The sequence below is a fragment of the Tachypleus tridentatus genome, chromosome 7 (genome assembly GCF_004210375.1).
Source record: "Tachypleus tridentatus isolate NWPU-2018 chromosome 7, ASM421037v1, whole genome shotgun sequence".
Taxonomy (NCBI): domain Eukaryota; kingdom Metazoa; phylum Arthropoda; class Merostomata; order Xiphosura; family Limulidae; genus Tachypleus; species Tachypleus tridentatus.
The window spans coordinates 45,074,712-45,088,948 of record NC_134831.1 but is presented as its reverse complement, the minus strand read 5'-3'; the positions used below and the strand labels follow the sequence as shown (position 1 = coordinate 45,088,948).

The 14,237-nt window shown below is 34.6% G+C and overlaps 1 protein-coding gene across 3 annotated transcripts in view; it reads left to right on the top strand.

Moving 5' to 3' along the window:
• Nucleotides 1–4,894, top strand: part of LOC143255568 (uncharacterized) — a 31,535-nt gene extending 26,641 nt beyond the window's left edge. For all 3 annotated transcript variants that reach the window (XM_076511414.1, XM_076511416.1, XM_076511415.1), the window contains exons 8-9: nucleotides 320–541; nucleotides 2,748–4,894. In XM_076511414.1, the coding sequence (XP_076367529.1) occupies nucleotides 320–541; nucleotides 2,748–3,151 (626 nt within the window). In that variant the 3' untranslated portion in view covers nucleotides 3,152–4,894. The remainder of the gene's footprint in view (nucleotides 1–319; nucleotides 542–2,747) is intronic.
• Nucleotides 4,895–14,237: the final 9,343 nt, after the last annotated feature.

Genomic DNA, 14,237 nt, shown 5'->3' with positions numbered 1-14,237 from the left:
GTATCTGAGTAGCAGTCTAAACTTGTTGGGCATGCAAGCATAGATCATGTACAGTTATCAGTTCTTTATGTTACAGAGTCCTTGAAATATTAGGACACTTGTAGTATTGGTATTCTTGGAAGAAAAAAAAATTATGATTATGGTAACTTGCAGTTTCAATAAATTGCATAAAAATGTAACATGGTGCTGTTTTTGAGATATATTTGCATTAATTTAGGTGTAATGTATTAAACATAAACATGTGAAAATCCTATTTTATAATCAGAATAAAAAATGGACATTTACAGGTATTATAATCATGATAGTTTATTACTTGAAGGTCTTGAGCACCTTGGCCCACAACAGTCAGTGAAACTAAAAATTATAACAGGCCGTTGGGATAACTCTGGAAAACCAGTAGGTGAACGGTCTTTTCATGTTGACTTGCCACTTGGGAGTATTAATAAAGACAGTGTGCTAAGTAAAGTACGTGAACTGCTACCACGGGCAGAGCTTTATACTTCTTCAGGAGCACCTATACCTGATAAAGTTTTAAATAAAGGTAAAATTATAATTATGGTGTATAATGACATCATATGTTATTAGTTATAGGAAGCTATACTTGAATGTTTCATGCTTATAGTGTTGTAGTCAGACATGGAAGTTAGAATGTATTGTTTCTGTGTATGTAGTAATTATCAAAATTTTTATTTGTAAAATTATAGTTTTGTTAATTAATTTTTATTTGTGATTTTTGTATATATTTTCCATTCTGTTGTATGCAGACAGATCAAGCATGTGAAAGCCCTAAAACATACCTTTGGTTCAGTCAGGTTGGATTGTCTCAGTAGCTTTGTCACAGGTGGTTGAATTTAGTGGATGGCTGTTTCAAGTTCCTCTAGGTTCTTGCTCCTGTCTCTTTGTAAATTTATGTATTTGGTAAATTTAAGCCATTTTATATGTAATCCCAAAGTAATGATTGGAGACTGATGGTGAAATTATGATATCTCGTAAAATATTGATTTGTTAAGATTTTTGTAAGGAGTAAGATTAAAATTATTTTTTAGCAGTAAAATTATTCTGAATAATTTTAGTTTTATTTTTATGTTGTAATGATGTGTTTGAATCTCACAACTCCATGTTCTACATAAAACTTAAGTACAGTACCTTTAATGAGCTAGTTCAAGAATTAACTATTAAAATCCTGTCCTTTAGCCTTTTTAAGAGAAAATTTGTCAGTTAGTAAAAGATGCAGATGGAAGGTTGTAACTATATGATTAATTGTAAGGGATGTTTTTTCTGTGAAGGCATTTGATTCTGTAGTACAGATCTTTATCAGTGTCTGTGTCCACTAGTTTCAAACTCTTTGAATCAATCCATACAGTATCAGATATTTTAGTTAAATATTATTGTTTTCGATGTGATACGACTCATGTAACTTTTATCAAAGGTAAAGGTGCAGTTTATTGGGATTTTACTTTCTCCTTACATTGTATTCTGTTTTTGTTCTAATGTTTTGTTTTTTTTAGCCTGGTGAGACAAATGTAATACTTTAAAGGAAACCTTAACAAGTTCTTGGTGCCAGGTTATCATGGTGACTAATAATTACATCATAGTGTTTACTTTTTCCCTATTTTAATTGTAAGACTGTGCTAAACAGAACTTGAATCTAAAACAGTTCTGGAGTCTTGGAAGTATCGAACTATTTTTGCATTTTTGGAGTCATAAGTTGAACTTGGTTTCTGGTATTTTAATGATAGAATCAGCATTTTGTCATGTTTATTTATGGATGAAGCACTGTGATTGCACAGTATGTTACTAATTTTCACCATGTTGTTCTTTCTCTTGATTTATCCAGCCAGTGTGCATGTTTAAAGGCAGTTAGTTCAAATGAAACTATCAAGTGTTTATTTGTATCATGCAATTGTTAGTATGCACTCATTGCTGCAAAAGTAAATAAATATACAAATGCTCCCATTTCCTTGTACGAACAGTAGTGAAATTAGGTGCACCTGGCACTTAACCCTGAAAATCTTTGTTGAGGTTTGCTTTAAATCCACTTTGTATTGCTTGACTCACTTGTCATTTATCAGATTATTATAGTTTCTTTAAAAAAAAAAAGAGATGCAAGTGAAAAGAAATTGTTAAATCAATATCTAGTTCTTTAACTGATCAGACTAGAAAATCACAGGTGTTAAGCCTAACCCATCCTTCAGAAATTACTGATTTAAAAATAAACCTTTTAGACAAGGTGTAAATAAAACTTATATTTGGAATCATGAAGTGTGTTTTCTTGTTCTCCAAAACAAAGTTGTTTTTCTCCATCTTCTTTCATCTAAAAAATAAAATAGTAGTTTTGAGTTTAATTATCCATCCCATAAATTTAGTTTAAAAGTTTTATAGTTTTTCTAGCTATTGCCCATTGCTTACACAGTAAAAACAATTTCATCTTTCCTGAATTTTGAACTATAATTGGTCAGTTATTGGTAGAAAGATAATGTTCCAAAGCAGCTAACATTCTCTTGTTTGTTTTCTTTCTGTATTTGTTAAAATACAGAAAAACAACTATAACAACTATAGCATGTTATTTAGCATCAGTTTGAAAAGTTTAGTTCTTTTAAAATGAAAACAGTGTATCGGAGGTTGGCTGTGATCTTTCGACACACGTTACTGAACCATTACTTGTGTTAGAAACCAATTACTTGAATGCCTTTATAAAAAAATGGATGTGTAATGTTTAGTTTTTTTGTTTTTTTTTTTCACTTCAGGAAGTTGGTTGCGAGCAACACAGTTAGGAAATGTATTTGCCTTGGAACCAAACATACCTGTTCGAAAAAGACTGCATGAACATCAAATAGATGAAGATGCCAGCAACTGTTTTAAAAAAAACTGTGGTGTTGAACATAAGACTTCTCAGGATCTTAGTAGCCTCATTAAAGACACTTTTGAATGTAGGATTTGTTTAAGGTCCCCCATGTCACCTCCAGCAGCTTTTCAGTCATGCTGTCAGATTATTCTTGGGTGTATGGCTTGTGCTCACTCTTTTTATGGAGGAAATAAAGAAAAATGTTGTCCTCACTGTCAAAAGAAAAGTGGCAGTTCCTATCTGCTTCAAGTGAAAGGACTTGATGACTTCCTCAACAAAACTGGACACTTGGAAGACATTAATTAGCTTAGATAACACAAGTTCCATCTTTATTAAGTAAGTTCGAAAAACTGTGTAATTTCTTCATTATTTACTATGCTTGAAAGTTACGTAGTTTATCATGAAATCCTTCCAGAAAATATAACTGCTGGTATAATTTTTTTTTCAAGTGAAGTTTTGATCACATCTTTGAATTTTTGTGTGTCAAGCTATGTTATTGACATTTACACCCATAAGCGAAAGTGACAGCAGGTTAAAAAAAAGAGTAGGTAGTACCTGTGTGGGTTTTTTTTTTTTGGGGAGTTGTTCAGAGTAAATCTAGAACTACATGAAAACTAGTTTTAAGGAAAGAAAAATTCTGGCTTCATGTGGATTACGTTCAGATAGGTTGAATGTGTTGTTAAGTATGGGTCCACTAAAGAACAATTTGAGAAGCATCCTTGTGTGAGTGCATGGAAGATGAAGGTTAAATTGATGTATTCCAAGTCAGTTTATCTGTGTATACATTTATTGTTTATATCATAAAATGGAGTAAGTTTTTAACTAAATTGTATCACTGAATGAAATTAATATGACTTCAGTTGTGATTTGGTTAAGTATTTATATTTTTCCAGATACAAAACATTGAAGGTGATAATTTCTTTTAAATTATATTTAGAAAATTAAGTTCTTATATTCTCTACAGAACTTTTTATAACAGTGTGTTGCAGTATAGTGTTCATGTTAAAATAATTATGTTGAGATATTTGTAAAATTTATATTTCTGATGAAGAAGATGAGCATATTGCAGAAATGATATTCTTAACAGACAACTGTTACATTTATCCCTTGAGTTAGATTCCACAACATTGCATGTGATGCGTTTCATGAGTAGAAGAGTACATTTGCTATATAGGTGTGTGTTAGTAGCTTAACATTTCAGTTTTGTAAATGCATTGCATTACTAAATGTGATTGCTATCTATTTTAATATTTAGAAACCAAATTTGATATGTATAAAAGTGGTAAAAATTATAACTGTAACACAAAATTGCATGTACCAAGGAGTTATGCAGTATATTTCTGTAGAAGAGAGTGTCCCTGATCATTTTCTATTTATGTGGTATGGACAAAATGTTTTCATCTTGTGCATATTCCTGAGGAATCACTGTGTTAGTCAAAGAATTTTTTTTGTGTGAACATTAAATGTTCGGTTATGTATTTGACTCTGATATTGAATAGATGTTCTCCATTTATAAGAAAAATGTCTCTAAGTGATATACTTTTGTGTCACCTGCTGGGATGCATTAGTTAGTATCGTTTACTCTTGTAACTCGAACCAAGAAATAAGTAATTAAACACAAAACTTCCAACTGTGTATGTGCTTTGTTGAAATAAGCTTGCTTTTTGTTATTTGTTATAAAACTGATGTCAATAATTTCATTGTAACTTTGCCAGGTGTAGCCTAATAAATGTGTAACTACTACTAATCTGTCAATAATTATGTAGAAAAATCCTAAAATACTCTCAAAAAATGGACAGAAAGCAAGAACCTGAAACTGGCTACATAAGAAACTACTGGTCAGTAAAGTTTTTGTGTTGTTTTTTTTAATTCTTTCAAAGTGTTAATTCACATAAAAGCGGACCAAACCAATAGATTACTAAACTTTAAGTTACTTTCACTCACCAAACAAATCAAGCCAGAAAAATGTTGTGACATAAAAATATCTGCCATTACTGTAAGTGCCATTCACAAATTTTTGTGTAAATAAAATAAATGTTTGTAACAGTTGGTGAAGTTTTATGTAGAATTTCACTCATTAAAGTATAAGTTTTTTTTTTAAACAAAATGAACTTTTATCTATATTTCAAAAACTAGCAATGGTTCCAGTGTGTTTTGGTTTTTCATTCGTAGGATATTCTGTATGTGAGAAAACAAACTTTTATAAATAAACTAATTTTCAAATGTCACAGCAAATAAACAGGCTTACGTATCATTTTGTTAGAATTTTTTTAAATTCAAAAATAGTCATGTAACTTGAAAAAACGTATATTAATTTACGTTTTTAATTACCACACATAAGAAATTCTGAATAGAAAGAAATATTGCACTAAAAAACTATAGAATTTTGGTGAAGAGTATTATCCATGTTATGTCTTGTCTCACTCTAAAGGAAGAAAGGGAAGAGTCTTATGAGCTTTGTTTTGAGATGATGTTCTATTATATTTAGTTAATTATTATTCGTATAATATGTATTGGCATTTTCATCATTTTTGGTGAAAAACGTGAGATTAATTATAACGTTTTTTAATATCTTCCATCTTTTATGGATACTTAAAAATACTTATATTTTTGAAATCATAGTTTCATGTAAAATACTGATTAATTTTATGGTTTATCTTGACACTACTAGTTGGAAGGAGCTGGTTTGAATGTGAATTTAAAAAAAAAAACCTCGCTAAATTTTTTGATATGAACAGTAAGTAAGAACCTGTAGTTTTCAGTTTATATCTGTCCCCACACTTTTAACGAGGGGGAGGAAGGTTGTAAGCTATCAGCATCTACTGGCAAAAAGGACTTTGAACCAGACAGCACAATTGACTCTTTTACAACATACTCACGTACTGAAGTGTGGAGTGTGCTCTGTGGCATCACAACACAAACATTGTGCCTTCCAGTTATCAGCCTGGCATTTTGGCCACTAGATCACTTGCCTCCAGTCACATGTTACCTTTTTAAAGTACTTTTAATTAAAGCTACTACTTTTCCCAAAAGGTTTCATCAACACATGCTTGAGGACCAGTCTTTTTATCAAGAAACAGGAACGTAACCTTTCCTGTGTCATGAGAGAAGAATTAATGACGTATCTAGTTTATTATCTGCAGTCAAGTCTGCTGTGTCTCTGATCGTATGCGGGATCCTGAGGGCAATATTTCTTGACCAAGTACATCCACTTAGTGTATAACGTCTAAGTACAGAAACCTTGTAAAAGTAAATTAACTTTGTGTTATTCATGAAGTATGGACATATGTAATACCTGAATTCTGACTTCCAATTAACTTAAAAATTATTATAATTACAGTTGACTTGTTTCGTTCACAATGTAACAGTTCTTTACAAAAAAAAAATCTTGAATAACACCTCATTAACTCCACTGTCTGTATCATTGAAGCTAAGCCTGATGAGCTCTTGCATCTAGTGAAAGGTAGCAGTAGCACCTTGACCACTGTCTGTGATGTCAAAGCTAACCTGATGAGCTCCTCATATTGGGTTAAAGGTAGCAGTATCACCTCAACTGATGTCTATAACATTGAAACCAGTCTGCTGAGCCCTGGTATTGGGTGAAATGCCTTGTCATTGGATGTGGCAGGTGTAATGTTGGTGACATTATTGCAAAATTTTCCTTGCTTTCTCTTGCATGTTCTGTAAATCAGTATATTTAAACAGAAGCCTATTGATTAAAGTACTTAAATAAAACATTCAAAGCTAAAGTATTTCATGTCTCTGAAATTAAGAATTACATTTGTCAAGCTAGTATGTTATCTCTTAGAGGATAAAATAATGTATGGATAGGTATGTGGTATTTGGAAAGTACCATACTGTCTTTTTCAGGTTAGAAAGGCAAATAGTTTTCCAGATTTTCTGTTTTTCAGATATACATGCTTTTAAAGCACTTACAAATTTCAAAATATAAGAAATGTAAAATTTCTTTTCATTTAAGATTGTGTTCTGAAACTGAGAGTTGAGTATATTGGCTTCAAAGGGGGTATGCAAAATATTTACATGTGTATATGTAATTAATATACACACATATTTATTTGTAAGGTAATTTATGCATATATATGCGCGTGGTGTTGTACAGGTGTTTGGAATTTTGTTGATTGTTTTTGAATTTCGCACAAAGCTACTCAAGGGCTATCTGTACTAGCCGTCCCTAATTTAGTAGTGTAAGACTAGAGGGAAGGCAGCTAGTCATCGCCACCCACCGCCAACTCTTGGGCTACTCTTTTTACCAACGAATAGTGGGATTGACCGTAACATTATAACGCTCCCACGGCTAAAAGGGCGAGCATGTTTGGCGCGACGGGGATGCGAACCCGCGACCCTTAGATTACGAGTCGCACGCCTTAACACGCTTGGCCATGTCGGGTCATGGAATTTTGTAATAAAAGTTAGTAAGTTACACCCTTGTGCAAATTAATTGAAACAAGACGGAAAATTATGATTTTGTCATTTTTTTGCGTTTTATTTCTGAGAATCCAAAAATTAATCACAAATTAATACATGATATGACCGCCTTTATTTTTCAGAAGATCATTAATCTGCTTTGGCATCGAGTCCACGAGTTGACTGCAATCTTTACTAATTTTTGGATTGCGACACCAGATATCAATTATGGTCTCCATTAGCTTATCTTTCATAGTACAGTCTTTTCCCCGAAGTCTTTCTTTACAGATCGCCGAAAGATTTTCAATAGGATTTAAATCCGGAGAGTTTCCAGGCCAGTCCAGCACTTTTATTCACTTTGTAGTCATAAAATTCTTCAAAAGTTTCGATGTGTGACGCGAAGCCAGATCTTGCTGAAATATGCCAGATCCTTCTGGAAATCTCTTTTTCAATTCTGGAACGATTTTTCTCTGCAAAACTTCGATGTACTGTGGTCCTCGCATCATACCTTCTACGATATGTAAGCCTCCGACGCCATAGTAGCTGAAAAAAGCCCCAAAACATCTTCAAGGGATGTTTTACGAACTGATTGATGTGAGATTCTCGAAGTTTCTCACCTGGAGATCTGCAAACATGCAGACTTCTTTGAGCCTGTAGGAAGAAATGAGTTTCGTCACTGAATAACACCTTCCTCCATTGTTCTTGCATCCAGTTCTTGTATTTCAGACCCCATTGATACCGTTTTTTTTCCTTCATTGAGTTTGTAAGAAGTTGTTTCTTGACTGGTCTCCTTGCCCTTCGACCAACATCAAGAAGCCTACGACGAACCGTTGAAGAGCTGACTTTTATTCCTTTAACTTTCTCTTTTTATGGCGGCATTTGTATTCCGTAGATCTTTCACACTCTCCGTAACCACGTACGTGTCGTCTCTTGGCTTGTTTGTTTGTTTTTGGAATTTCGCACAAAGCTACGCGAGGGCTATCTGTGCTAGCCGTCCCTAATTTAGCAGTGTAAGACTAGAGGGAAGGCAGCTAGTCATCACCACCCACCGCCAACTCTTGGGTTACTCTTTTACCAACGAATAGTGGGATTGACCGTCACATTATACGCCCCCACGGCTGGGAGGGCGAGCATGTTTAGCGCGACGCAGGCACGAACCCGCGACCCTCGGATTACGAGTCGCACGCCTTACGCGCTTGGCCATGTCAGGCCTAATGTCTCTTGGCTTAGTTTTCCTTTTTAGGCCACATCTTCCTTTACGCTTCGGACTGATAGATACGGTACTCACCTTGGCCTTGATCATACGGCTGACGGTCGATAGGCTAACACCAACAACGTCCGCGATTTCCCTGTAAGCCATGCCGGTGTGCTCGTGCAGTGTTACAATCTTTGTACGCTTTCTAGGAGTCGCGTCCATTGTGTATGACGGTTGAAAGACGATTAATTTACAGTAAAACAAATAGTTTCATTTTTGAGAAAAGTCTAACGCAACTTCGAATGAGATAATATTCCTCAAAATTTCGTCATATATCCCAAAAATAGATCGACCGTACTGCAAAACACAACTAGTGACGCCGTCTGTGTGAAAAAATGACTATTAAAGGAAATCAGCGGGTCCAGCGAGCCTACACCGGCCGCCATGCTGAAAATATTGTAAAATGACCATTTGTTTCAATTAATTTTCACAAGGGTGTAAGTGTGATGTATCCATGTATTACATAGCAAGCACAACTAGCAAACAAAATAGGGATAGATAATAAAGAATTTGATTGGAATGGTAAGATATAAACACTGGCTTCTGACCTTTATTAGAAGATACTGAACAATGTATAAATATATATTTTTTCGTTAATTCTTTCACAAACTGTGTATATGCACACACACACACATTCATTCATTAATGCTTCTGAAAGAAATTGTAGAAATATTATTGGTAATGTATTTTTCTTGAGTTACATAAATGTGATGACAGATCTCAATGAAAGATGCTTTTAGTTATGAAGGATATTTTTAATTAGATGTGTCAAAATTTCACAAGTTGGTGAAGTTATCTGTAGAAAGCCTAAAATACAGACATCAATTTGTGTGTTGTACGTCATACTGAAAATGAGATTTATGTGCACAGAACTAAAGTATTTTGCAAGTACACTGTTTACTGAATATTTCTTTACATTTCTTCAGTTCAAGGTACAGTTAAAATGCACCATACTATAAATGAAATACATGTTATGAAACAAAGTAACATTCAAATGAAATTGTTGTGACAGTGTTCCCATATTTTGTAAATTGTATTTGAAAGGAAGTCTAACGGAAGTGAGATGTTAATAGATTCTTCTAGTCAGATTCTAAAGGTTGGCACTTGCACAGTTGTTTGCCTGTTTTTATTATTTGTGCAGGATCCATTAGACACAGGATTTGTTTTTGTAGCCACCAGAAAATGGCTGAAAGATTTTTGTGTACAAGAAAGTTAACTGTGTTAGCTGTTGCCATAGCAGTTGTGGTCAGTACAGCCATATGCTTGTTAACTTAGGAACACTAAAGAAGAATCGTGGATTAGAATGTCCACAGGCACTCAGGATACATAAGTATCTCAGAATGGCTGGTATAGGTATTAACACTTTTATTGATAAGAAGAGAACAACGTTAGCCTGAAGATGATCTAGGAAGGTTGAAACGTTGTTCTCTCCCTATCACTAAAAGTAGTAATACCTATACCACCTGCTCTGAGGTACATTTTTATTTCAAATGGGTTTCTTGTTATCAAGAAAAGGATACATTTACTATGTGCAATATAAATGTGAGTACACGTGTTTATAGAAATAACGCTTGAACTTGACAGTATTTTAGGTATATATAAAATATGTTTAAGAACAGGTAGTATTTATAACTGGACTATTACAAGTTTGAAATTTCATTTGTAGTTGATCTTTTGACCAGTCAGATTTCAATTGATCACATCTTTGGCTCTGAATTACTCTTAGATTAAATAACTTTTCCTTGTTTTTGCTACCTTTCTATTTGACTAGTCACCTAAGGTGTAATGCTCATTATTTTTGATTGACTATTTAATTCCTACTTATCAACATGAAGGGAGGTTTTTGGATAGTTTTCTTCTCAGTAACTTAGGAGTCATGGAGGATTACCTTGTGTTCCTCAAGATTCTAATTTCAAACTTAGATGTTTGGTATTGCTGATGTGGACTGTACATATAGATGACATCTCAGACATACAGGCTCTGTTTGGTGGACGATAAGAACAGGCTAGCTCTAGAATCATTGGATATAACCACACTACTGTCAACTACAGGTATTTCCCCCAGTTCTGGAACTGTGAAAAGAAGTGTCATTTGACTCTGTTTACAAAAGCATAAGTAGAACCCAGTCTGCCTGCAGTCACTGGTCACATTGAGGCAGTACACTGATAGATGAAATTGTATGCGACAGATACTGAGTTATTGCCATAGGCTCCTGATGTGTTCTGTCAGAAATTCTAAGATCACTAAATACTGGTGACATCAAATGTACATTCTCTTCTGGTGGGACCAAAACCTAAAAACTTCTAGAGCTACAATCTCCAAGTAGTAAGAAGATCTGACTATAATTCTGGCATCCATGATGATACCAGGGCCGTCTTCAGTCTGCAACCTTGGTTAATGCCTACATCAACAGCCCAACAAAATGTTTTTAATTGCAACTACAAGTACTTACCTTTAGGTTTCTAACAACAGCAATTGAATCAATCCCGGAAAGTCGTACTGTTCAGCATTATTACCATATCCATGTATCTATCTACATGTATAGAAATTTGGATTTTATTCCAGTGAATGTGATCCTTCTCCTGGTCATTCCTACTGTTAATTTTAGTCAACAAAACTAGATCTCAAAATACCAGAGGTATGCTTTCGTCGTCTTTGCGCTTTTAAACGTAGGCTGATCTTATGCCAAGTTTTCTTAACCAAACCTTCTGATATAAATAACTTTAAACAGTCACATTGATTTAATATCTGTACGTTTCTGGGAATTGGGTGAATCGACTACATCAGCAACTTAAACGATTTAAAGAAATTTATCCATTTTTTTTAAATTCACATAAAATGTAGCAAGTATTTCACAATAAGTATTCCCTAATTCGTTGCTCTTATCATGCACATGTCCTCCGGTTTGTCACTGGTAGATTTGCGGACAAACAATGCAAAAATCAAGAATTTGATTCGCCAAGCATTTATGACCAACGTGTCTGATCTAGTAGTTAGTTAACGAGTTGTATTACGAATTAGGAGGTTTGAAGTTTGAGCCGTGATTCCTAAGAATCATGACTTGATAGATAACTTACTGGATATTTGATTAGAAGGCTTAAGATTAAAACCATGATACGCTACTGAAGAGGATTCACTCTTTCAGTGTAGGGTTGTTATAAAAGTGACAGTAAATTCTGGTATTTGGTGAAGGGTATCAATGTAACTGATAAGTGTTTAGTATATTTAAGTTAGGGGCCTATGTCTATGTGCTGCACACTGTGACGTACAGGCTGGAAATATCAAATCAAAAATACATTACCAACGTAGGAGTTACGTGTGTACCCTCGTTCATATGTTTCTAAATTGTGGGAACGACACGAGCCTTACCTAAGCAAATCGTAGAAGCAGCAGTTGTCTTTGAGAAGACACGAATCTAACCTAACAGTGACGTTGATTGTGCGTTTTAAACGCAGTTAGTTACTTATCAGCAGAAAAGGTTGTACCTGAAATATAAATCGAATGTACTTGCAGTTTTTAAACAAATAAGAATAACGTGGAAGTAAAATTTTGTTATGCGTTTAATTAATACAAGTTTTTATTTTGGACATTTTCACAAGGTTCCTCAACGTGCTTTGAAAAAGAAAATACCATTAAAACATCAGTATCGTGTTTCTGTATATTAACCTGCGTGAAATGTTTCTTTTATTTGTTTGTTTACACGTGGCATAGCTGTCAGTGTGTGAGGTTCGTGCTGCGTCCTTGGTCGCGTCAAATCTTGCTACTTGATTGAACAAGATTTATCAGTGATTGCTTTGTACGAGCTACATTACATGTTGTTTGTCAGTTCAAAAATTATAATGTTCACTGTGTATCTTGAAGCGGAAATTCTACAAAATAACTAAACTTCTTTTGAGGAAACGTTATTTTATCTATTTTAATTAACACAAAAATTATATAGTTTTTGAGTCAACCATTTAGTTAGTAAAACTTTTGTAATTGTCTGAAACTACTTTTATATTAAGATGACATATAGAACTCTCACAATTACTTAGACCTATGCTGTTTTCAAAAACTTAAAATTTTTACATTTGTAGCCATAGGCAGAGAAGTTTAGGCGTAGACTACAAAATAACTATTACTTTTTTACTTTTAAGAAACGTTTCTTTATTTCAAAATAATCAAAATTACCTCTGACCCTCTTTATACATGGCCAGTTGGTTAAGGCACTCGACTTGTAATTCAAGGGTCGTGGGTTCGAATCCCCATCACATCAAATATGTTCGCCCTTTCAGCCGCGGGAGCGTTATAACGTGATACGTTAGTAAAAGAGTAGCCCAAGAATTGGCGGTGTGTGGTGATGACTAGCTGCCTTCCTTTTAGTCTTACACTGCAAAATTAGGGACGAATAGCGCAGATAACCCTCGTGTAGTTTTGCGCGAAATTTTAAAACAAACGAGCAAACAAACTACCTCAAGTAACTTAGTATCTATCATATCATCCAAGTGATACCATTATTCTATCCCGGTAGAACCAAACCTTAATTATGAGTGAGGCTGAGCGCCCCTGGTTGTCCTACAAGTCCCTTTGGGGCTTGTGAGATATAAAACCAAAACTACTGCCATGATAAACTGAACTGAACTTTATCAGTAGCTATACTTTGTAAATACTCAACAAATTTACAAAATCATCAGTTTTGATACTATTTTTTTTGCACCCACTGTTTACCAATAAGATAACTATAATGTATCCCATAAACAAAGCATGACTATTGGAGCTTCATTCATTACTTCCACATATAAACACTCTCCTGTGATGCCATGCATTTTGTCATGGTTACGTAATTTGGTTACGTACATGTATGCGTGCTCGGTTGCGTTAACAAAGTCTATGCTCCTCGATGGTACGGTTGTATATCTGCGGACTTATGCCCGTGGTGGGCAGAACACAGATAGCCCTTTGTTCATAACAACAACAAACAAACAAAGTTTACAACAAATACATTTAACTATATACGCCCTTCATTTAGTTTGAACAGTTACTAAGTTACTAAGAAAAACCATACGTAGTAGGAATTGGCAAAACGATGGTCACGCCCACGTTGAGGTTGAACCGTGTTAAAAATTATAAATGTAATGTTATTCAACCCCTCCCTTACTTTTCAGTTCTCCCATATCTACTTCCTAATTTTTTAATTAAAATGTTATTTACATTTGTTAAGAAAGGGAAAATTAATCTCGTTATTTGGTTCAAGGTGTCTAACAAATTCCATAAGGCGGCAGGCCGTCTTCATTTCAGTAAGAAATTAAAATTAAGAATGGCTATACCTGAATCCTAGGAATTTCTATCCTGACCGTTTAGCTGTTACATCGCTCACTTGACAGCGAGAATTAAGGTTATAATAATAAATCCCATATAGTAAAGAGACTCCTTGAATATATGTATATTTGATACACAAAAGATCACTTTCACTGTTAAGTGGCCCGGCGGTGGGTTAAGGCGTTCAACTCGTAGTCTGAGGGTAGCGGGTTTGAATCCTCGTCACACCAAACATGCTCGCCCTCTCAGCCGTGCGAGCGTTATATGTGACGGTCAATCCCACTATTCGTTGGTAAAAGAGTAGCCCAAGAGTAAGCGGTGGCTGGTAATGACTAGTTGCTTTCCCTCTAGTCTTACACTGCAAAATTTGGGACGGCTAGCGCAGATAGCCCTCGTGTAGCTTTGCGCAAAATT